The sequence below is a fragment of the Thalassophryne amazonica genome, chromosome 7 (assembly GCF_902500255.1).
Source record: "Thalassophryne amazonica chromosome 7, fThaAma1.1, whole genome shotgun sequence".
NCBI classification, from domain to species: Eukaryota; Metazoa; Chordata; class Actinopteri; order Batrachoidiformes; family Batrachoididae; genus Thalassophryne; species Thalassophryne amazonica.
The window spans coordinates 108,512,689-108,538,482 of record NC_047109.1 but is presented as its reverse complement, the minus strand read 5'-3'; the positions used below and the strand labels follow the sequence as shown (position 1 = coordinate 108,538,482).

Genomic DNA, 25,794 nt, shown 5'->3' with positions numbered 1-25,794 from the left:
AATAAAACAACTGTTTAAATATTTTGGGAAGTGGAAAGGTAAAGAGTTCAGCTGGCAGACATGCTGGTTTGAGGCTTAAGCCCCTTTCACACCAGGTCTGCTTTGAGTTGCGTCACACGGCGTCATGACAACGCCAAGTTGATGCAACCTACCGCCGGGTTGATGCACCCTAACGCCACAATACCATGAAGGACGCAAAGGGCAACCCGAAACGGACACAAAAAATTAAACATTTAATTTTTTTCTCTGTCAAGCACAGTCACAGAAAGGAAGTAGTTTCTCACAAGTTGAGACAACATAACGGTACTTAACGTGAATGGATGCCACACCCATACAATATAACATGACCCGATGCCAGTTTATGTTTCCTGCTGTTGCCAAGCTATAAATCACACAGGATTGTTGTCGAACGTTTTATACCGTGTACCCAATGCAGTAAAACTATACCACATTATAAGGCAGATCATACCAAATTTTTGGAGCTGCAACAGAAAATGATCAGTCCCCTCTGAACGTTCACGTGGACCTTGGTACCTCAAGAAGCAGCTGATCAGCTGACCAGAGGCAGTGTGCAGGGGCGTAGAGAGGTGAAGCAGTTCAGAACGGTAGGGTGGGGCAAGGCCATTTAAAGTTTAAAAAAAAATAAAAGAATCTTAAAATGATCTCTAAAATGCACTGGCAGCCAGTGGAGGGAGGCCAGGATAGGCGTAATATGATCCCTCTTTCGTACTCCAGTTAGCCACTGAGTGGCAGTGTTCTGAAGTAACTGGAGACGTGCGAGGGAGGACTGGCTAACTCCAAAATAAAGTGCATTACAGTAATCCAGCCGAGAGGTAATGAAGGCATGGATTATTCCTCACGGACGACTGTCTGTGTTCTTCGGGCATCAGTTGGCATGATGATACAATTTTACACTTAAATGTTGTACACGAATGGGCATTCTTGTCATTTTGACATCATGAAATATTTTCATGAACTTTGTAACAGACTTTGGTACGTTCTGAATTTTTATTTTTTTAACTATAATTTTTTTTATTTTTAAATTTCAGACAAACAACAAAACTCCATAGGCATTTTGTGTGGTTACTTATTGCATAATTACGAGCACCACAGATGCATGTGCAACGTGTGAGAAGTAGCCCTTAATAAGAGACATGAATTGGTGTGTGAGAGAAAGATGCAGTCCCTGTGCCCAAATCAAGAGGTTCTCTTGGGGCCTCTGATGACTTTACCGTCACAGCACCGGCCTCAGTATGAATCTGTGAGATTTTAACACAGTCATGAGGTTTACTGACAAAGGAGATGGATTTCTGCATTGGTGCTGGCTGTAGTCAACCAGTATCAGAGGGAACTGGCTGCTGTTGGTTGAGTTTGGATGTCAACTGTCAGGCTTGTTTAAGATTGGCTATGCTGTTGGCAAATGCCTTGTTGTTTTCTTGTGGACCAGTTCATCATTGCCAGCCCGTCCAATCTTAGTCACTTTCTCCACAATCTCTCTGTGCCAAGTTGCAGAAACCGGAATAGTAATGGAGACTGAATGCATCAAAATACTTTTGCCTGAAGATTTATTTCAGAAAGCATTTTCTTACAATGCCACTTTAGTTTGACTTTTCAGCTTGTCAGATTGACATTATGGTGCTGAATTCCGACTCTGCCAGCGAACATGCCAGCACCGCCTCTGTTCTCTTTTCCCAGTTTCCTCGAGTGAAGCTGCACAAATAAAAGTATGAATCCTGAGCATTGTACAGTATCTTAAGTGGTCATTTTTGGAACAGGTGTAAATCCCTGCATGCAAACATGGCACACAGTCAGTCAAAAAAAGAAAAAAAAAAGTGCCATATATGTTCCTCTTTTGGCTGCTCCCATTAGGGGGCGCCACAGCAGATCATTCGTTTCCATCTCACTCTGTCTTTTGCCTCTTCCTCTGTCTCACCAACCACCTGCATGTCCTCCCTCAGCACAACCATAAACCTCCTCTTTGGTCTCCCTCTTCTCCTCCTGCCTGGTAGCTCCATCCTCAGCATCCTTCTCCCTGTATACCCTGGGTCCCTTCCCTTCACATGTCCAGACCATCTCAATCTCATTTCTCTGACTTTGTCTCCAACTGGTCCTACCGGCTCTGTCCCCCTGATATGTTCATTCCTAATCGTGTCCATTTTTGTCACTCTCAAAGAGAATCTCAACATCTTCAGCTCTGCCACCTCCAGCTAGTGTTAATTTTGTTACCAGTTTTTAATTTAGTCTTAGACTTTTGCCAAATGCCCTTTTTAGTTTTAGTCCTGTTTAGTTACTCACTATTATTTAGTCATGTTTTTGTCAATGAAAAGTTTATTAATTTTCGTCTGGTTTTAGTTAAAACACAACTGCATGTATTTTAGTCCCATTTCAGTCAAGAGATTTTAGTCTTTTTGATAAAAAAAAAAAGCGCATTAGATTATTTCTGATTACGTTTCAGTCAATATTTCACACGTCTGAAATAACGAATGTTATTACCTGACAAAATACACTTGTTGAACGATTGAAGGTTTGTGGTGTTTTTTACTGATATTTTAAATCCACAAAGCTTCAGGTTAAGTACAGTTAGACATTTGGTTTTCATGTGAATCCATGATGCTGTACGGGTGCAGGTCTTTGAAACATTTGTTGGATCTCCTCGTTTTATTTTCACTTTCAGAATTGGCTGGAAATTTATTAAAGCAAAGCAAAATAAAATAAAAATAAATAATTCAAGCTTTGTAATGTTTTTATATGAGTATATTGTAAGAATCACAACTTCAGCCAATTTAATTTAAATATGATGCACCCTTCATATTTCATTATTTTGTTATATTTCATGTCATTTGTTATATATTAGTCATAAATATTGTTCAAAGCAAATTGATATTTGATGGATGTAGCGTTGCTGCTGTGTTAAAAAAATCTACACACAGTAACTTTATTCTGAGCCTCAGAGAGCTGATCGGACACTTTAACACCATGAGACAGAGTGTAAACTCCTTTTTTCATTAAATGTTTGTCAGTGGCATCCGATGAATTTATTCTGCAGCACATTTATTTATATATTTATTTTTGACAAATGCGCGATGTGTAATGTTAATGTTGTTAATGTTAGCGCCGTTGTCTTCTTAACCCGATTTGCCGAAGTGTATCGCTGTCATTTTCTACTCACAATAAAAAAAAATCTCAGAGGTACTAATGCAACTTTTCCCACTTATAAAAAAAAAAAAAAAATCTGGGCATAAACAGGTTAAACATGTAGTCATTGAACACAAACATTTTGGCTTTTAGCTTCCAAGTTTGTAAAAACAAAACAAAAAAAAAAACACCTAAACTTTCTGGAGGCTGGTGTCCACTCTAGTGGACTTCACAGATCTATACCACCCCCGTCCTGCAGATAGATGGAGACTACATTATTTTAAAAGCTGATTTTTGAACGTTTTGAGTGTGCGGGGCGTCCCGCATGTTAATTTTGTTTTGGCCAGCGGTTTAGAACACTGACATAGTGTCGTCTCGTTTTCATCATGAAAAAAAATGGTCGTTGAAGAATATATTTTGTCTTGTCTCATTTGGTCAAATTAACACTACCAACTGTCTTTTTCTTAGTGCCACAGTTTATAAGACGTACAGCGTAGCTGGTCTCACTGCTGTCTTGCAAACTTTCCTCTTCACTCTTGCAGATATTCTTTGATCACTCTCAGATATTTAGGTTTCTGATGACAGGCGTTCAGCTTTAAGATGAGCTGGGTGCCAGTTGGCAGAGGCAGTTTGCCTTTTATGTGTTCCCTTTGTTGGGCAGAATGTTCCATGACACTTGACCTCGGACCACTTGATGATACAGCGTTTATACTTGATAAAACTGAAGGTCTTCATATCTCAGTCTGGGGTAGACAGACGTCATGAAATATTCTGTTCTTTGCTTATCACGCTGACACAAGGCAGACAGTACAAGGTTTTGAACACATACCGTTCAGATGAACAATGCGAGCATGTCACCCGCATACAAGGTCAAACACAACACTTTCCAACCAGTCCCATAGTTCTACTGATCTACACACAGGGCAAGGCCCGTGCACCTGGGTGTTGATGGACAGAGAAAATCCCCTACACCTTCATGTAAATGTGTTGATTTCCCCTGCAACTCTGCATCAAAGTTTACGTGATTATCACTTTATAGACCATTCACCATGAAAAATCTATTTTACACGATTATGTAAACATTGCAGTTAATTCACTGTTCATATGCGGGGGTGGGCGTGGGTGGGTGGTGGATGAGGGTCTCTTCAGATATACTATAGTCCAGTACACCAACGTACAGGTGAGGACCAGTGAACCTCTTATTTTGGGTGATGTTGCCAGCTTTTAACGTATGTAATCAGTATAACCTAATGTTGACTATTGTAAGGTCCTCTGGTGGCCACTCCAGCAACTGCTGTTTGTGTTTCAGTGAGGAAAGTAGACATTTATATTTTTTGGTTTTGGTACAGATCCACATTGGGATTTCGGACATCTTCTGATGCTCTCAAGAGGTCTCCAAGCCAAATGCTGTTCAGAACCTACAAGGTGTGGGCAGAGCGGCATGACTGCAGCCAACTCCACATTTTTTTTTAATTAATTCAGAATTAATTCAATGTTTAGAGCCTTCTCAAAGAAAAAAAACCCTGAAGCCTATAATTAATGTATTTTGTGCCAGAACTGTGTGATGCAGCTCAGTTTCGCGTTCATTGTTTGTCAGGACAAGCTGCAATTCCCAGTAGGCCATGAAATATTGAAATCTACAACTAAGGTGCATATTGTGCAACTGTTTGTTTAAAAAAAAAAGTCATTACAAATTGTTTTCAAGTGTAATTGTAAATAGACTTTAAAAATGGTCTTCTGTGACACCATTTTAGCTGCTGACTCAATTGTTTGCATTAAAATTAATTTGTCTTTTGGTGAATTTCAATTTATTTTCATTTATATAGCGCCAAATCACAACAGAGTTGCCCCAAGACCCTTCACACAAGTAAGGTCTAACCTGTGAATTGTTCTGTAATGTATGTCTGCAGCATGGCCCAAGCAGAGGGTCACCCCTTTGAGACTGGTCTGCTTGAGGTTTCTTCCTTAGAGGGAGTTTTTCCCTTACCACTGCTGCTCTGGGGGTTAGTAAGGTTAGACCTTACTTGTGTGATTTGGTGGTATATAAATGAAAATAAATTGACATTGAAAAAACAATTCACAAAACAAATATACAGGAAATGCTGTTGGTGCACAGGACAGGAGGGTCGCCAGCACAAATACAACTCCCATCTCTGGATGGAGCTGCACCTTAAACAGAGAGGGGAAAAAAAAGAATCAGGCACCAGAAAGACAAGAAATACTGTAAAATTTGCCAGCATTAACCAACAAGAAAACAGAAGAAATACTAAGGTGATCGCCGGCCACTAGCCCTAAGCTTCACTAAAAGACCCAGAATTTAGGTAAAGTTGAGGCTGCGGCACGCTCTGTTTCCTAATAAAATGAACTAAGAGTAAAAAGCGTAAAACAAAACTATACCAGTATGCTAGCCATACAAAAGGGAAAATAAGTCCATCTTAAGTCTGGACTTGAAAGTCTCCATAGAATCTGATTGTTTTATTGACACCGGTGCGTCAATAAAGAGATTTATCACATTAGAGTCAAATACTTTTTTGACCATTTTGAATTTGAAACAGCAGTAGCAGTAGAGCTGCAGTTTGATGCCTGAGACATTAAAGTAAGTTTGAGAGCCATGGATTCATTTGACTGAAAGTTGCACATGATTAATCTATCTTTCAACTTCTCATTTCAGACCCTATAAAGACGGCCCAAGGCTCTCTGTCCCTCAAGGCCTACAGGCTTACCCCAAAGCTAATGGAGATCTGCAAAGAGAAAGACTTCACACCTGAGGGGTGAGTTCAGGCACGCTTCTAGAAATACATACATCGTGAAGAAGTTAGTGTTTTGGGACTGTGTGCATGCTGAAATTCAGACAGACTGAGTGTTTGTGCATGGATTGGGAATATAAAAAAACGGCAGACAAAAATAGTTAAAATCATAGTGTTTTTGCTCATTTAATTATGCTTATTCAATAGTTACAAATTTAGGCTTGTGTATGTGTCCAAGAAATGCATTTAGGTGCTGCTGGAGATGGAGATTTTAGTTTGCTCTTGCCCATCAAACAAATGCACCTTGTTTATCCTTTGTTGTTCACTAGGATTTTTTGTAATTGCTGTTAAATTGCGGCTAAAAGTGAGTGTAATAAAGTGATGTTTTCTTGGCCGTTCAGGATTGTTCAACCCCACGGATAAGTACATACATGGGGGTGCATTCACGGACCAGTTGAAGGAGTCTTTCTCATGTCGTATCTGTCCATTGTCAAAAAGCAAATTCATTTGAAGGGAGAAGCGTCTGTTTCTCTGCATCATCTCATTTCTCTCCCCATTTCTTCTGTATTTTTTTCTCCACCAGTGCGACTCCTCCGACAGCCTCCCAGTTATTGACCTGGTGTCTTTGGCCCAGAGTCAGAATCCTGGTCAATTTCCACATCTTTTCATTAGTACCTTGGAATTTTTACAGCGTCAGTCTGTAGCGATCAGTGTTCAGTGAGCCTGTGATTGGATGAGGGCAGGAAAGTACAATATCACTACGTAACACCAATCTGGTCTCTGTTCCATTATTTGCAGGATGCACTAAAATATGTATATTAAACCTCCTGTACCCCCCCGTTCCTACAGCAAAGATGCAAACATCAAAAGTGTGCTGCTGTTTTCACGACACTTCACTGAAGCGTGTGTGGTCTCTTGCCTGTGTATTTGATGTTCCATAAGCTTGCATGCGTTGTGCTCTTGCTTTTTAGATGAAAGGCAGGAATAGACGAGTTGCTGAATAGACCCTTTTTCCCCGACCACCAAGTCCGCTGGGTTGTGGAGGCAGTGGTCAGGAGCCTCTCCTCCTGCACACGGTCTGAAGCATCAAATTAGTCTGCCTGCGGAGTCAACCTTTGGCTTTGTCCCCCGGCTTAGAAAGAGCACAGCACTGAGCGCTCCAAAGTCCAGAAGGGCTGAGCAATTTGTCCTGCCTCAGAAGTGCTGTTTTCCCCATTTACTCATATAAGCCTATTTATGTAGCTCTACAGGCATTTTGAAAATGTCATATTATGCAGGAAACATTTCTAATCCACTGTGGGTAGATGCATTTGCAGAAAAATTTAACAAGCAGCATTTATACAATTATGGATTAGATTTTATAAATATATTTTGTTTGTCAGTGTAGATTTCAGTCCTGACTCTGACCTTGGATCGCTACTTCATTCCTCCCTTGCTTCTGTTTGAATAAAGCAAAGTTTATGCGATGATCTGTTTGGAAAGTAAAATTAAATTCTTCAGTATTGTGAGAACAAAATTGTATACTTCACCCTTATTTATTACTGTGTGTGTGGGGGGGGGGGTAAATTTTTTTTATGGTACAGTGTGGATTGAGTTTATTGATTCCAAACACATTGTGTCTAATGAGCCAACCTTAGATGTACACAGACATTAGTTGCTGAGCCTATGCGCTGTGCACAAATGACAGGTTGAACCAAGGCAGTCAGTCGATTCAATTGGATTTATGAGACATTAAGCAAAGTTTGAAGTTCAATTTTATGTTAACAGGCTCATGGCAGGGAGAGAGATGTGCAGAGGGAAGAGTCATCTCATTCTTGAACAGCAAGAAGAGGCTAGTTTATTCTTTATACACAGTGTGCAACTCATTAAAACATTTGTTCTTGTCACTTTAACCATGCGTTGGGGTCAGCAGTGGTTAAGCATCAGGGTTGACGGTATGCTGGATCACCATACTTCAGTGCTAGGTTGACATGCGACGCCATTCTGAAGAAGCGCGGTTGTACAGTTATTGCGATTTGATGTTCCAGTGTGTTTTTATGTTTTGCTTTTTGTAGTTTTGGGTCATGGGAGAATTTAAAATGTTACATTTTGAAAGGCTACAGCATGTCAAATTAACACATTTTCTGAGTACCCTTCTCCAGGGAGCATCATGCTGCATATTAGCTCATTTAAATAAATCAAAGTATCAGGCAGGCGAAAGCTTCTGGATATCTCAGAATACCTTTTTCCAGGTTTGGTGTGAAAATTGTACATGGAGTTAAAGACCGCTGTTCTGAGACGAGCAGCATAATAAACTCTTTGGCTGGCATTCCTAAAAGTTCATACTCAAAGGTGCTGAATATGAATCCTGGCATGATTCACCATGATTATTTTCAAGCAGACATGAGGAAAACAGAGGCTCAGTGATTAGCGCTCTTGCTGCACAGCAAGGAGGTCTGCAGTTCGATTCCACCAATGCCCTCTGATTTTACCCTTGTCCTCTGCATTTAGTCCATCATATACTCAACAAAAATATAAACGCAACACTTTTGGTTTTGCTCCCATTTTGTATGAGATGAACTCAAAGATCTAAAACTTTTCCACATACACAATATCACCATTTCCCTCAAATATTGTTCACAAACCAGTCTAAATCTGTGATAGTGAGCACTTGTCCTTTGCTGAGATAATCCATCCCACCTCACAGGTGTGCCATATCAAGATGCTGATTAGACACCATGATTAGTGCACAGGTGTGCCTTAGACTGTCCACAATAAAAGGCCACTCTGAAAGGTGCAGTTTTGTTTTATTGGGGGGGATACCAGTCAGTATCTGGTGTGACCACCATTTGCCTCATGCAGTGCAACACATCTCCTTTGCATAGAGTTGATCAGGATGTCAATTGTGGCCTGTTGGTCCACTCCTCTTCAATGGCTGTTCGAAGTTGCTGGATATTGGCAGGAACTGGTACATGCTGTCGTATACGCCGGTCCAGAGCATCCCAAACATGCTCAATGGGTGACATGTCCGGTGAGTATGCTGGCCATGCAAGAACTGGGACATTTTCAGCTTCCAAGAATTGTGTACAGATCCTTGCAACATGGGGCCGTGCATTATCCTGCTGCAACATGAGGTGATGTTCTTGGATGTATGGCACAACAATGGACCTCAGGATCTCGTCACGGTATCTCTGTGCATTCAAAATGCCATCAATAAAATGCACCTGTGTTCTTCGTCCATAACAGACGCCTGCCCATACCATAACCCCACCGCCACCATGGGCCACTCGATCCACAACATTGACATCAGAAAACCGCTCACCCACACGATGTCACACACGCTGTCTGCCATCTGCCCTGAACAGTGTGAACCGGGATTCATCCGTGAAGAGAACACCTCTCCAACGTGCCAAACGCCAGCGAATGTGAGCATTTGCCCACTCAAGTCGGTTACGACGACGAACTGGAGTCAGGTCGAGACCCCGACGAGGACGACAAGCATGCAGATGAGCTTCCCTGAGATGGTTTCTGACAGTTTGTGCAGAAATTCTTTGGTTATGCAAACCGATTGTTTCAGCAGCTGTCCGAGTGGCTGGTCTCAGACGATCTTGGAGGTGAACATGCTGGATGTGGAGGTCCTGGGCTGGTGTGGTTACACGTGGTCTGCGGTTGTGATGCTGGTTGGATGTACTGCCAAATTCTCTGAAACGCCTTTGGAGACGACTTATGGTAGAGAAATGAACATTCAGTACACGAGCAACAGCTCTGGTTGACATTCCTACTGTCAGCATGCCAATTGCACGCTCCCTCAAATCTTGCGTCATCTGTGGCATTGTGCTGTGTGATAAAACTGCACCTTACAGAGTGGCCTGTTATTGTGTCAACCAGAGCTGTTGCTCGTGTATTGAATGTTCATTTCTCTACCATAAGCCGTCTCCAAAGGCGTTTCAGAGAATTTGGCAGTACATCCAACCAGCCTCACAACCGCAGACCACGTGTAACCACACCAGCCCAGGACCTTCACATCCAGCATGTTCACCTCCAAGATCGTCTGAGACCAGCCACTCGGACAGCTGCTGAAAGAATCGGTTTGCATATCCAAAGAATTTCTGCACAAACTGTCAGAAACCGTCTCAGGGAAGCTCATCTGCATGCTCGTCGTCCTCATCGGGGTCTCGACCTGACTCCAGTTCGTCGTCGTAACCGACTTGAGTGCGCAAATGCTCACATTCGCTGGCGTTTGGCACGTTGGAGAGGTGTTCTCTTCAACTCTATGCGAAGGAGATGTCGCAGTGCATGAGGCAAATGGTGGTCACACCAGATACTGACTGGTATCCCCCCCCCCAATAAAACAAAACTGCACCTTTCAGAGTGGCCTTTTATTGTGGACAGTCTAAGGCACACCTCTGCACTAATCATGGTGTCTAGTCAGCATCTTAATATGGCACACCTGTGAGGTGGGATGGATTATCTCAGCAAAGGAGAAGTGCTCACTATCACAGGTTTAGACTGGTTTGTGAACAATATTTGAGGGAAATGGTGATATTGTGTATGTGGAAAAAGTTTTAGATCTTTGAGTTCATCTCATACAAAATGGGAGCAAAACCAAAAGTGTTGCGTTTATATTTTTGTTGAGTGTAATTACAGTTCGACACAGTTTAACCACTATGATCAATGAGAAGCCACAGTCTGGTGACTGGAGAGCAACTTCAGATTTGGAGATGTTGCCTTGGTCAAGGGCGGAGAATGGAGCAGAACCTAAATAAGCATGTTTTTAATAGTGGGAGGAAACCCATAGACACGGGGAGGACATACAGACTCCACACAGAAACGACAAAGCAGGAAATGATCCTCAGACCTTCTAGCTGTGGAGAAACAGTGCTAACCACTAATCCACCATGCCACCAATCATATATTACGACATTATGTTTCAGGATAGAGTGAGAACATTATTTCTCGTTTTGCCTCAGGTGATGTTCTACTGTTCCACCCCTGTTAGTGAAATCACTAACTGGCTAGTGGTCTAAAATGACTTGGTCAACACAAATTGTCAAAATCCTGTATGTGGCCACATCAGCCAGTCAAAGTTCACCCACTCCCACAGTCCCAGATGTTTGTGTTGGTGCATTTGGATGAAGTCACTGTTTGATTACATTTGAGTTACATGATTTCAATCTTAACGTTTTGACAGAAAAATGTTTGTCATGTTGATGACCGAACAGGCCCACCTAAAAATCGCCTCCCCCTGCCTTGACTGTGCATGCCTCATTTCGGAGCATCAGCAGTAATTCACAGATTATCACCATGTTTCTGCTGAAAACTGCACTCCAGTCATCATCTGTGTCAGCGACAGATATCTGAAACTTTTGTACAACAATGATTTCCACATAAATTCAGCATTATTTCATCATAAAAGATGGAGGACCCATCAGAGCACCATAGCAGCACGTCTGAGTCCTTTTGTGCTGCTGCACTTACGTCAGAGGTGCCCAAGTTCAGTCCTCGAGATCTACCTTCCAAACACTCTGAGTTGTCTCCCTGTTCCAACACACCCGAATCTAATGAAAGACTCGTTAGCAGGCTTTTATTGAGCCTTTCATTGGATTCAGGTGTGTTGGAACAGGGAGACAACTAAGAGTGTCAAGAAGGTAGATCTCAAGGACCGAACTTGGGCACCCCTGGCCTACGTCATTTCGGAGCGTCAGTAGCGACTCACTAATTATCGCCTTGTTTCTGCTTAAAAAGGCCCCATTTCTGCTTAAAACTGATTTTAGAATGATTTAACATGTTTTACCTTGTCATCCGATGGTTAATAATCACATTATTCCCTTTGATCGCTTTGGGTGTGGAGACTCAGAATCAGACTCAGACGTGCTGCTGTGGCGCTCTGATGGGTCCCCCGTCTTTTATTATGAAATAATGCTGAATTTTTGTGGAAATGATTGTTGTATAAAAGTTTTAGATACCTGTCAATGAGAGTATTAGAGAAGCTTGAATCTTCGACTGGACTGGGTTGCTTGACGCGAGGATGTTTTGCTTCAAATCGCAGAAGCTTCCTCAGCTAAAATTCTTGCTCTGGTAGTCTGACTTCTGTCTTGACTCTTGTAGAGAAGAATAAACAGAAGCCATAAAAGCTGGAGTTTTAAACCTAACCAGACCCCTCCTACCAAGAGGCCGACTGCTATAGGCTGGTACTAAACAATAGCTCTAATTAGCACCTATTGTGCTCAAGTAAGCACCCTCCTAATAACAGGGCAGCTGTCCCTCCTAATGATGGGACGGAAGTCTCTCCTGATGGCTCCCTTGACGACTCTCCTGATGACGTGAATGACTCATTACCATGAACAAAAGACTGAAACTGCTTTGACCTGAGTACCCCATTGTAAACAGGGGACAAAGCATGTCTCAGACCCCCTCCCCAGTTAAGGCTGGGTTTCAACTGTTTCACATAGAATGCTTCTTTGACCCCTCTCTGAAACCATTTCTTCTCTCTGGCTAAGATTTTAACTTCCTTGTCCTCAAACGTGTGGTTAGCGTCTTTCAGGTGGAGATGAACTGAATGTATGTGGGTCTGAAGACCCACATACTGTGAGGGCTTTCCGTACAAGCCCTCACAGTATGTGGGTACCCACGATGGTCCCTGGACACAGTGCAGAAGTCCCAGAAAACAGAGACCAGATAGACAGGAGACGGAGACAAGAAGAAGAGGAGTGTCTCTCTCTTATTTAGCAGGAGAAGGGGAAAAACTACAGAGGATCTTTAGACAGCACAAAATCCCAGTTTACTTTAAACCGGTTAACACCTTGAGACAGAAATTAGTTCACTCTAAGGACAGGATCCCTAGTTGCAAACAGAGCAATGTAGTGTATTCTATCAGATGTCAGGAAAACTGTAATGAACACTACATAGGTGAGACTAAGCAACCTTTACACAAAAGGCTATGCCAGCACCGCAGAGAGGGCGCAAATGGACCTCAGTCTGCAGTTCATCTCCACCTGAAAGGCACTAACCACACGTTTGAGGACAAGGAAGTTAAAATCTTAGCCAGAGAGAAGAAATGGTTTGAAAGAGAGGTCAAAGAGGCATTCTATGTGAAACAGTTGAAACCCAGCCTTAACCAGGGAGGGGGTCTGAGACACGCTTTCTCCCCTTTTTACAATGAGGTACTCAGGTCAAAGCAGTTTCAGTCTTTTGTTCATGGTAATGAGTCATTCACGTCATCAGGAGAGTCGTCAAGGGAGCCATCAGGAGAGACTTCCGTCCCATCATTAGGAGGGACAGCTGCCCTGTCATTAGGAGGGTGCTTACTAGAACACAATAGGTGCTAATTAGAGCTATTGTTTAGTCACCAGCCTATAGCAGTCGGCCTCTCGGTAGGAGGGGTCTGGTTAGGTTTAAAACTCCAGCTTTTGTGGCTTCTGTTTATTCTTCTCTACAAGAGTCAAGACAGAAGTCAGACTACCAGAGCAAGAATTTTAGCTGAGGAAGCTTCTGCGATTTGAAGCGAAACGTCCTCGCATCAAGCAACCCAGTTCAGTCGAAGATTCAAGCTACTCTAATATGGAAACCACCTGGACAACTGAGAGCCTACACAGAAACTGTCAATGAGAGATGAATGGATTGCAGTTTTAAACAGAAACGAGGTGATAATCGGTGAATTGCTGTTGATGCTCCAAAATGACGCATGCGCAGTGAAGGCAGGGGGGACTGAGTTTTAGGTGGGGCCGTTCGTTTTGTGACACCGGCCCGTTCGTTTTGTGACAACACAACAACACCCCAGATGGGATGTCAAAAACCAGATTGTAGAAAATCTGTGCCCTCAATTATTTTTTACATGTTGAGTAGAAGTATTAAAACCACAGCGACTGTAACTGCTGAACGCCGCTATGGCTGCTGCCTGTTCACTTGTCCAACAAGCAGACTTTTATGTCTCCTTTTTGTCTGTTCCACACTGACCCTCATTTCATGTCATGTCACACCTGATGCTTTGAAACAGTCGAACACTCCATCACAACGCGCTGTGTCTGACAGTGAGGTTGTCCTTCACTTTACAGTTGGTGCTACCATCTGCCTGTGTGTTCAGAATCATGGAGAAAGTCATGTTTGTTTGTTTGTTTGTTTTCTTTTACATATTTGCATCTCCTCAAAACAGAAATTTCAAATTTATTAATTTATATAGCGCCAATTCACGATGAAATCATCTCAAGGCGCTTCACACAATATAAAACAAACAAACAAAAAAAACTGAATTAAAATTTAAAACACAACAGAAAGACGACCATAAAAGAATACAAGAATAAAAACACATAACACTAATGATAAAACAGGGAAAACAAATGAGTCTTTAAACGTGACTTAAAAGTCTCCACAGTATCCGACTGCCGAATGTGTGCCGGGAGATCGTTCCACAGAGCTGGGGCATGGTAGGAGAAAGCTCTGTGACCGGCAGACTTTTTATTCACCCTGGGAACACATAGAAGTCCTGCACCCTGAGATCGCAGGGCCCAAGCTGGTACATAGGGGCTTACCAGGTTAGCCAGATAGGGAGGCGCAAGTCCATGAACAATTTTATAAACTAATAACAGTACTTTAAAATCCGATCTTGCAGCAACAGGAAGCCAGTGCAGGGACGCCAAAATGGATGTAATGTTGTCAAACTTTCTGCTTTGTGTCAAAAGTCTGGCAGCAGTGTTTTGAACCAGTTGAAGACCCCTAATCCTGGACTGCGGTAAGACAGAAAATAGAGCATTACAATAGTCCAATCTAGAAGAGACAAATGCATGAATCAAAGTCTCAGCATCAGTCATGGACAGGATGGGACGAATATTCGCTATATTTCGCAAATGGAAGAAAGCAGTCCTCGTAATGTCTCTAATGTGGAGATCAAAGGACAATGTAGGATCAAAAATTACTCCAAGGTTCCTCACTTTATCCATATGTTGTATAACACACGAACCTAAGCTAAGTGCTAGCTGATCAAATTGATTCAAATTCAAGGATTCAAAATAATTTTATTGTCATATGCACATAGGAACATGTTCCGTGCACAATGAAATGTGTTTACTGCCTTTTACCCATCCTAATTGCCAGTTAGGAGCAGAGGTCGCCTTTTTGGCGCCCGGGGACCAGCTCCAGATGTACATCCCTGCCTGAGTTCACGAGCAGGGCTGATCAAACCTTGACCGGCCTCATGACAAACAAACACATACATATAACCCACACAACACACATAAGGCGTCCCGGTACATGAATACATATAAAAGCACACACAAGGTAAAAATTGGGAAGAAGAACCTCCAGTGCTGCTGCGTTGAACCACGCAGCAGCCCTGAAGAAAAAAAAAACCCATCGCACAGATAAACAATGACAATCACACAAAAACAGATGACAGCCGAGACTTGAATGTGTCCAATGTTCAGACAGCCCGGAAGGCCGCCCTTGGCGCCATCAACAGCCTTATCTGTCCATCCTGGGGGGGAGGGGGGCTGCCAGTCCTGAATCAGTCCACAAGGTCCCACAGTCAACATCTCAGGACTGGGAGGAGACAGAGAGGCGGGGAAGACAAGGAAGTGAGGCATCAGAAGTTTTCTTCAGAGGAGGATTTCCTTCCCAGCGGCCTTGAAGAGCAGCTGGTGTTTGGGAACCAAATAGATATCCAGATTAGCAGACGCCTGAAAGATTCCACAGTCTGAAACAGAGTGGCTTCCAATACATCTGAATAGAGAAGAGGAGATGTGGTCATTACTGATGATCAAAGCGGTTTTCCAGTGCAGCCATTCTCCCCGAGATGGATTCCAACGTGCGGTTAACACCCACCGACTGAGCTGACACTGCCCTTCCAATCGAATCAATCATGTGGGGCAGCCTGGACGGGCCAATTAGTGCCTCTTCCACCTTCTTAATTTTCCGGTAAACCAGTGCTATGGCTGCTCCACACAGCAGAAACCCGGTCACCACAGCTCCAAATAAATAGACATCTTCAACGTCCTCCACAGACAACGTGTACAGGCACATGACTTGTCACCTCTTCCAGCTATCCATCACGTACCTCGCCACATGTGTCCCGGCAGGACAGGTCGGGTCCTCCGCTCCCGAGTGTCTTGTAGAAAAAATAGTGTCAATTGCGCTCAGAGACCACTTGATCAGATCCATTTTTGCCATTTTCCAGAAGAGCAGAGCTGGCAGCCTCACAGACAACACGCTACAGAAGCAGGAAAGATAAGGAGGGAGGAGAGAGGAAACATGCGACCGTCTCGACCGAGAGCAAGAAGGCAAAAAAAAAAAAATGCCGATACGTCGCTAGACCAAGAAACATAACTTCAGTCTTATCAGAATTTAAAAGTAGGAAGTTACTAGACATCCAACTTCTTACTGATGCAAGACAATCTTCCAAAGATTTTATGTGAATGAGATTACCAGCAGTTATTGGCATGTACAATTGAGTGTCATCAGCATAGCAATGAAAGGGAATCCCGAAGCGCTGCAGTATATTCCCAAGGGGTGCTACATAAAGGGGAAAAAAGCAGGGGGCCTAAAACCCATCCCTGTGGAACCCCAAACTTCATGTCTCTACAATCAGAGGAGGTGCCATTACACAATACACAGTAAGACCGACTGGACAGGTATGACGTCAACCATGCAAGAGCAGTTCTAGTAATCCCAAAGTGATTCTCCAGCCTATTGAGTAAAATATGATGATCCACTCATCAAACACAGCACTAAGATCCAGCAGCACCAAGACTGTAGTGGTATCTGAGTCCATTGCTCGCAAAAGGTCATTCACTACTTTAGTAAGTGCTGTCTCTGTGGAGTGATATTTTCTAAAAGCAGACTGCAGTGGCTCAAAAAGATTATTCTCAGTGAGGTAGTTCACGAGGTGTCGCGAAACCACTTTTTTCCAGGATTTTAGAACAAAATGATAGATTTGATAGAAACAGAAAACAGATAGAAAACAGAAGGTAGACATTCTTAAGGTGCCTTGATGCTTGCACGAATATGATCTGTGCACTTACACGCAATCTGCCGTGCAGGAGAGTAAACTTAAAGTAAGCCGTTGTAAAGTGTGCGTGGCTTCGTGCAAGTGCGCAAAGAAAATTTTGAAATGTTCAAAATCTCTGGCACACAGTAATTATGTGAACTTCACGTGAATATTGTGCAAACAATTCAAAAACACTGAGTGTGAGTCAGTGCGTCAGCGCACCGCATCACAGTGCGGCTTGAGATGGTCCCAAATGCATTCTCCACCTCATGAAGCGCACGAGAGAGAGCGAGAGAAAAAAGCTGCAGCTGGAATGGTCCTCTGTGATTCCGGAAGCAATCAGAGGTGTTTCATCAATCAAACTCTGAAAGAAAAGGATTAATCCACTACGAAATAATTTTATATATGCAGCATCCAGATCACAGATCCCCCTTTTTTGTCTTGAATTTATTCTTAATTCATTAGAAAATTAGCACATGAATTTATTGCTCCAGTTCACTCAGCAGTAAATGGATACAGGCCTTGGCTGAGGAAGTACCCTACTTTCGATTGAAATGTTGTTCAACTATTTTACGATACTGAATCCTGGAATAAGCATGGGTACCAAGGGGCCTTTATACAGCTTAATTTAAATAAATACTGTTGGAAAAGTACAGAGGAGGACAGAAAGAGTTACATTGTGTGTTTATGGACTTAGAAAAAGCTTATGATAGGGTGCCAAGAAAAGAGTTGTGGTATTGTATGAGGAAGTCTGGAGTGGCAGAGAAGTATGTTAGGGTAGTGCAGGACATGTACAAGAATAGTGTGACAGCGGTAAGATGCGCAGTCAGAATGACAGACTCATTCAAGGTGGAGGTGGGATTACACCAAGGATCAGCTCTGAGTCCTTTCTTGTTTGCAGTGGTGATGGACAGGTTGACAGATGAGATCAGACAGGAGTCCCCATGGACTATGATGTTTGCAGATGACATTGTGATCTGTAGTGAGAGTAGAGAGCAACTTGAGTCTAGTCTGGAGAAGTGGAGATATGCTTTGGAGAGAAGGGGAATGAAAGTCAGTAGAAGCAAGACTGAGTACATGTGTGTGAATGAGAGGGAGCCCAGTGGAATAGTGCAGTTACAAGGAGTAGAAGTGGTGAAAGTAGATGAGTTTAAATATTTGGGGTCAACTGTTCAAAGTAATGGAGAGTGTGGTAGAGAGGTGAAGAAGAGAGTGCAGGCAGGGTGGAGTGGGTGGAGAAAGGTGGCAGGAGTGATTTGTGACTGAAGAATATCAGCAAGAGTGAAGGGGAAAGTTTACAAAACAGTAGTGAGACCAGCTATGTTGTATGGTTTAGAGACAGTGGCACTAACAAAAAGACAGGAGGCAGAGCTGGAGGTGGCAGAGCTGAAGATGTTGAGATTCTCTTTGGGAGTGACAAGAATGGACAAGATTAGGAATGAACATATCAGAGGGACAGCTCAGGTGGGACGGTTTGGAGACAAAGTCAGAGAGGCGAGATTGAGATGGTTTGGACATGTGCAGAGGAGGGACCCAGGGTATATAGGGAGAAGGATGCTGAGGATGGAGCCACCAGGCAGGAGGAGAAGAGGGAGACCAAAGAGGAGGTTCATGGATGTGCTGAGAGAGGACATGCAGGTGGTTGGTGTGACAGAGGAAGATACAGAGGACAGGGTGAGATGGAAACGATTGATCTGCTGTGGCGACCCCTAACGGGAACAGCCGAAAGACAAAGAAGAAGACGAAGAAGAAATGAATGAATGGAGTCCTTCTTGGCTTCACAAACAGCCTGATAGGCCTGCCTGACTTTATTTTATTTTGTGCTTACTGTGCATGATAGAAGATTCCAATATGGCCCATCTATATCAGTTCCCGCAGTTTTAGAGCGAAGCGTGCCTTAAATTTTCTGGAGATAATAATGGAATTTTTATGGGCTTACTGACTTGCTACTTTAATGCTGGGTTCCCATGTTAATCATAGGGTGTGTGTGTGTGTGTGTGTGTGTGTGTGTGTGTGTGTGTGTGTGTGTGTGTATATATATATATATATATATACACAATTGTATGTAAAAGTTTAGGCACTCCTGATGATTTTCCTTTCTAGATCATTAGTTGTTTGGATCAGCAATTTCAGTTAAATATATCATATAACAGACAAACAGTGATATTTGAGAAGTGAAATTAAGTTCATAGGATTTACAGAAAGTGTGCAATAATTCTTTAAACACAATTAGGCAGGTGCATAAATTTGGGCACCCCAACAGAAAAAAATACATCAATACTTAGTAGATCCTCCTTTTGCCGAAATAACAGCCTCTGAATGCTTCCTATAGCTTCCAGTGAGAGTCTGGATTCTGGTTGAAGGTATTTTGGACTATTCTTCTTTACAAAACATCTCAGGTTTGTTGGTTTCCGAGCATGGACAACCCGCTTAAAATCACACCACAGATTTTCAATAATATTCAGGTCTGGGGACTAAGATGGCCATTCCACAATGTTGTACTTGTTCCTCTGCATGAATGCCTTAGTAGATTTTGAGCAGTGTTTAAGGTCATTGTCTTGTTGAAAGCTACAGCCCCGTTGCAACTTCAGCTTTGTCACTGATTCATGAACACTGTTCTCAAGAATCTGCTGATACTGACTGGAATCCATGTGACCCTCAACTTTAACAAGATTCCCAGAACCTGCACTGGTCACACAGCACGATGGAACCACCTCCAAATTTTACTGTAGGTAGCAAGCGTTTTTCTTGGAATGCTGTGTTCTTTTTCAGCCATGCATACTGCCTTTGGTCCAAATAGCTCAATTTTAGTTTCATCAGTCCACAGCACCTTATTCTAAAATGAAGCTGGCTTGTCCACATGTGCTTTAGCATACCTCAAGTGACTCTGTGACATGTACGTAGAAAAGGCTTCCTCTGCATTACAGCATCATACAGCATCTCTTTGTGCAAAGTGTGCTGTATAGTTGAAAGATGCACAGAGACACTATCTGCAGCATGTTGTAGGGCTTTGGAGCAGGTCTGTGGGTTGACTATGACTGTTCTCACCATCCTTCGCTTCAGTGGAAACTGACAGCTAAAATATCTGAGATAGCTTTTTGTATCCTTCCCCTAAACCATGATGTTGAACAATCTTTGTTTTCAGGTCATTTGAGAGTTGTTTAGAGGCCCCCATGTTGCCACTCATTAGAAGCGATGCAAAGAGGGGAAACGTGCAAATGGCCACCTTAAATACCCTTTCTCATGATTGGATTCACTGTGTAAGGTCGAGGGTCAGTGAGCTTACCAAACAATTTTGTGTTTCAATAATTAGTGCTAAATGTATTCAAATCAATAAAATGACAAGGGTGCCCAAATTTATGCACCTGCCTAATTTTGTTTCAATAATTATTGCACACGTTCTGTAAATACTAGAAGCTTTGTTTCACTTCTCAAATAGTGTTCATCTGTGATATAATACAGTGATGAAAATAAGTATTTGAACACCCTGTGGTTTTGCAAGTTCTCCCACTTAGAAATCATGGAAGGGTCTGAAATTTTCATTTTAGGTGCATGTCCACTGTGAGAGACGTAATCAAAAAAAACAAAACAAAAAAAAAAACTGGAAATCACAATGTATGATTTTTTTAATAATATATTTGTATGTTACTGCTGCAAATAAGTATTTGAACACCTACCAACTAGCAAGAATTCTGGCTCTCACAGACCTGTTAATTTTTCTTTAAGAAGCCCTCTTATTCTGCACTCTTTACCTGTATTAATTGCACCTGTTTGAACTTGTTACCTGTATAACAGACACCTGTTCACACACTCAATCAATCACACTCCAACCTGTCCACCATAGCCAAGACCAAAGAGCTGTCTGAGGACACCAGGGACAAAACTAGACCTGCACAAGGCTGGGATGGACTACAGGACAACAGGCAAGCAGCTTGGTAGAAGACAACAGCTGTTATGATTATTTATTAGAAAGTGGGAGAAACACAAGATGACTGTCAATTTCCCTCAGTCTGGGATTTTATGCAAGATCTCACTTTGTGGGGTAAGGATGATTCTGAGAAAGCTCAGAACTACACAGGAGGACCTGGTCAATGACCTGAAGAGAGCTGGGACCACAGTCACAAAGATTATATTAGTAACACATGATGTTGTCATGGTTTAAAATCCTGCAGGGCAGTAAGGTCCCCCTACTCAAGCCAGCACATGTCCAGGCCTGTTTGAAGTTCACCAGTGACCATCTGGATGATCCAGAGGAGGCATGGGAGAAGGTCATGTGGTCAGATGAGACCAGAATAGAGCTTTTTGGAATCAACTCCACTTACCATGTTTAGAGGATGAGAACAAGCCCAAGAAAACCATCCCAACTGTGAAGCATGGGGGTGGAAACATCATACTCTGGGCGTGCTCTTCTGCAAAGGGGACAGGATGACTGCACCGTATTGAAGGGAGGATGGACGGGGTCATGTATTGCAAGATTTTGGCAAACAACCTCCTTCCCTCAGTAAGAGCATTGAAGATGGGTCATGGCTGGGTCTTCCAGCATGACAGTGACCCAAAACACACAGCCAGGGCTAAGGAGGGGCTCCGTAAGAAGCATTTCAAGGTCCTGGAGTGGCCTGGCCAGTCTCCAGACCTGAACTCAATAGAAAATCTTTGGAGGGAGCTGAAACTCCAAACCTGAAAGCTCTAGAGAAGATCTGTATGGAGGAGTGGACCAAAATCCCTGCTGCAGTGTGTGAAAACCTGGTGAAAAACTACAGGAAACATTTGACCTTTGTAATTGCAAACACAGGCTACTGTACCAAATATTAAGATTGATTTTCACAGGTGTTCAAATACTTATTTGCAGCAGTAACATACAAATAAATTATTTTAAAGAATCATACATTGTGATTTCTGGATTTTTTTTTTTTTTTTTAGATTATGTCTCTCTCAGTAGACATACACCTAAGATGAAAATTTCAGACCCCTCCATGATTTCTAAGTGGGAGAACTTGCAAAATCGCAGGGTGTTCAAATACTTATTTTCCTCACTGTATATTTAACTGAAATTTCTGATCTAGACAACCAATGATTTATAAAGGAAAATCATGAAAATTATCAAACTTTTGCATACAACTGTATATTCAGCTATTTGTACTGAATTAACACTAACATTATGAAAAATCTCCTTTTGAACTGAAATAGAGGTTGTAATTTTTTTTGTCACACCTTGTTACTGTGAAAACAGATTGTCAGCTCAACTTCCTTTCTCTGCTTTCGTTTCATCTCCACTCTCCAGTTTGAAGAAGGCGAACATTGGCTTTGAGCATATGTTTGAGGAGGTGCCGATCGTGATCAAAAACTCACACCTCATCAGCGTGTTGATGTGGGAGCTTGAGGACAAGTCCACGGTCTCTGACAAGCACGAACTGCTCAACCTCTCCAGCAGGTAACTAAGACCACATACTGCCTTGAAACCAGAACAGGCCCAATGCGCTTCAGGTTGCTTTTGTATAGTTTTGCAACAAAATGGGAATATATGGACATCGCTGGTACTATACCTGGGGACAAATCCACTCTAATCTATCTGAAATTCCCCCAAATAAAAATTAACAGTTTTGGTAAATTTATTAAATTTAGAAAGTATTTAAAATATAGCAAATAACAATAGCTAATTATTTTAGTAGGTTTGTTTAGTCATAGTATTTATGAAGTATGAATTGAGAAATGAAATGTATTTTATTATGATCACAGCCAATAAATAACCAAATAATAAATAACCAAGTCTTTTCCTTTGAGTCATTTTTGGGAAAATACTTTGAAACATGTTCCAAGGTCCATTTAAGTTATATTTATTTAATCTAGCTGCAGTTCCTAATTGATAAATGCTGTCACTGTATTGGAGCACAGTTTCCTGATTTTTTTTTTTTTTTTTTAAGAAAGGTTACAGTCCTTAATAGGGATGTCCCGATCAGGTTTTTTTTGGCCCCGATCCGATTCCGAGTCATCTGATTTTGAGTATCTGCCGATACCGAGTCCCGATACTTTAAAAAACAGAATTAACAATGAACAAATGCTAAATATATAATAATTTCATTTTAATCACCTTATTTTATTATTTATCACTTAAACAGTGCACTTCTCCTTGAGGTAGCTTGAACAATCAAGTAATAATCTACCAGACTTAAAAATGTACAAATTTCCATGTTATTTTATTTGTCTAAAAATAAATGTCAAAGGTTCCTTATGTTAAACAAGAAATTATCTAATCAGAAATAACAGGTGTTTTTAATTTATAGATGAAAGGTTTTTAAAGAACCATTTATTGATTTAGCTATTTCAATTACAAGTGTTCTAAACTTTTTTTAAACAGTAATCAGAAATTTTGAGGTAAGAAACAACAACAACAAAAAACATTTCCAAGGATTTTTCTTCAGACATGTGGTTTCTGCACTGATCTGTGGTTCAAATCCCTGCCTGACTGGAAAATCACTGAAGGCCCTTGGGCAAGGTCTTTAATCCCCTATTGCTCCCGGTGTGTAGTGAGCGCCTTGTATGGCAGCACCCTGATATCGGGGTGAATGTGAGGCATAATTGTAAAGAGCTTTGAGTGTCTGATTCAGATGGAAAAGCGCTTTATAAATGCAGTCCATTTACCATTTGTACAGATCAGTGGTTTCTGCCACTAGTCTTCCGTGTTTTGGCCTGACGTCACAGCTCAGAGCGTCAAAAGTTCAAAAGTCAACTTGAAAAGTAAAAGGGAAAAAAAAAAACTTAGATTTGCATCCTGACAGCCCTCAGTGTACCCCTCTGATGCTTTATCAGTGTTCAACAAGTTCAAAGCAGCGCAGTGAACGTGAATAAAGATGGAAGCTCTTTAAGACGTGCTCCTAAATGTGATGGCTGCGCACGTCGCTCATGCGCACACCATCTCTCGCTCCGTTTTGCAGACAAACGATCACAGGACAATTTGTTTTTTTCTTTTTGTTAATCAGATGACAGATCGTCGTCCTGAGGACTTGGTCAGCACCGGGTCCTGCTGCGCACGGAAGGATGACTGAGCAAGAGTTTCGGTGGGAAAGTGTCCATCATCCTCTTGTCATTCCATCGAGACGTCAGGCTGAGCGCGTAAACACACAAACAGCAGTTCTGCGAAAGAAACTTTGCGCGCGTAACTCCCCCCACCTCTGTACAATTGAACTTATGTTTTTTCTTTTGTTCAGTTAAAAAAAAAAAAAAAAAAAAAGATTGGGTTGAACTTTGACCGCTTCAGCCTGCCGACAAGCGGCAATGCGTTCTCCCATCAGAAGCGTCACATCAAAAGCCGAGCTAAAGCGACGCTTCTAACGCCTGTAAGAAGCAACGCGTCTCATGCCTTTGATGCTTCTGACGTATGAAAGGCCCATTAATCTGCAATAATGAGCCTGAAATAGCGCTGATCAAAATAATGAGGATAAAATCTATATCGGATTCCTGATCGGGATGCAACGTCCGATTTTGATCAAGTCTGAAATCATGTGATCGGGCCCGATTTCCAATCACGTGATCGGATCGGGACATCCCTAGTCCTTAATATGTTGTGTAACTGACTTGGCGTGAGCTTGGTGTGAGGTCAAGATGTCAAGGTGCTAACATTGCACCTAATGCTAGCATGAACTGAGTGTCTCCATTTTAAGCAGCGGGATTTAAAATGTGGTTAAAAATGCATACTTGTTGTGGCTGAGGAATTGAGGGAGGGGAGTGCCTTAAAACAGTGACTCGTGATGGATTTATTTGTTCACATATCTTGAATAGTCGCCTGCTTCACATAACACAATGCTAACAGACTAACAGAAACCCAAAATTTTCTGGTGCCCTTCAGCGGCCCCCAGACCCCCTGCCAACAAATGTCCACTTTCACCAAAAAAAGAATGCTCCCATTTCACATCCTGGCTACAGGCCTAAGATTGTAATTGGTATCCTCGGATGCGATCACAAAAGGGTTTCTATAAAAATGTAGATGATGAACAGCTTTCAGGTTTTTTTTTTTTTTTTTTTTTTTTTTTTTTTTTTTTTTTTTATCTTTAATCCCTGTATAAATAGGACCATCATTCATCTTATATAGATGCTATGGAGTGACTTGTTTTATTTATATACTTTTTCTGAGTAATTATGCAACAGATTGTGTGCCCACCTACTCTTACATTCTGATACAAATCTGTCTTTGAGCAGGGTGCAAAATAATAACCTTTTTTAACTTAAAAATGGCTGCGCAACATCAAAGTAGTAGTCAATTTTATAATCCTTGGATTTTAGCTGTCCACCAACTTTTCACATTGTACAAAACAATGAGCTGTGTAGCTCATGGTGCTAAGCGTACACAACCATACCTTGACAAATTGAAGAAAGTGAGGTTGTAGTATTTCAATTTTCAGTTTCAGTTCAATTTAGTTTCATTTATATAGTGCCAAATCACAACAGAGTTGCCTCAAAGCACTTCACACAGGTAAGGTCTAACCTTACCAACCCCCATAGCAACAGTGGTAAGGAAAAACTCCCTCTGAGGAAGAAACTCAAGCAGACCAGACTCAAAGGGGTGACCCTCTGTTTGGGCCATGCTACAAACATAAATTACAGAACAATTCACAGACCAATTCACGGACGAATATACAAGAAATGCTGTTGGTGCACAGGACAGGAGGATCGCCAACACGAATACAACTCCCATCTCTGGATGGAGCTGCACCTTAACCAGAGAGAAAAAACAATCAGGCATCAGAAAGACAAAAAAAATACTGTATAATTTAACAGCATTAAACAACAAGAAAACAGAGAAATACTAAGGTGATTGCCAGCCACTAGCCCTAAACTTCACTAAAAGACCCAGAATTTAGGTAAAGTTGAGGCAGCGGCCCGCTCCAATTACTAATAAATGAATTAAAAGAGTAAAAAGCATAAAACAACTGTACCAGTATGCTAGCCATATGAAAGGGA

General features: G+C 41.9%; 1 protein-coding gene across 1 annotated transcript in view; it reads left to right on the top strand.

Moving 5' to 3' along the window:
• Positions 1-25,794, top strand: part of LOC117514732 (eukaryotic translation initiation factor 3 subunit H) — a 188,338-nt gene that overhangs the window by 111,763 nt on the left and 50,781 nt on the right. The window contains exons 4-5 of the mRNA XM_034175292.1: positions 5,807-5,906; positions 22,121-22,270. Of these exons, the coding sequence (XP_034031183.1) occupies positions 5,807-5,906; positions 22,121-22,270 (250 nt within the window). The remainder of the gene's footprint in view (positions 1-5,806; positions 5,907-22,120; positions 22,271-25,794) is intronic.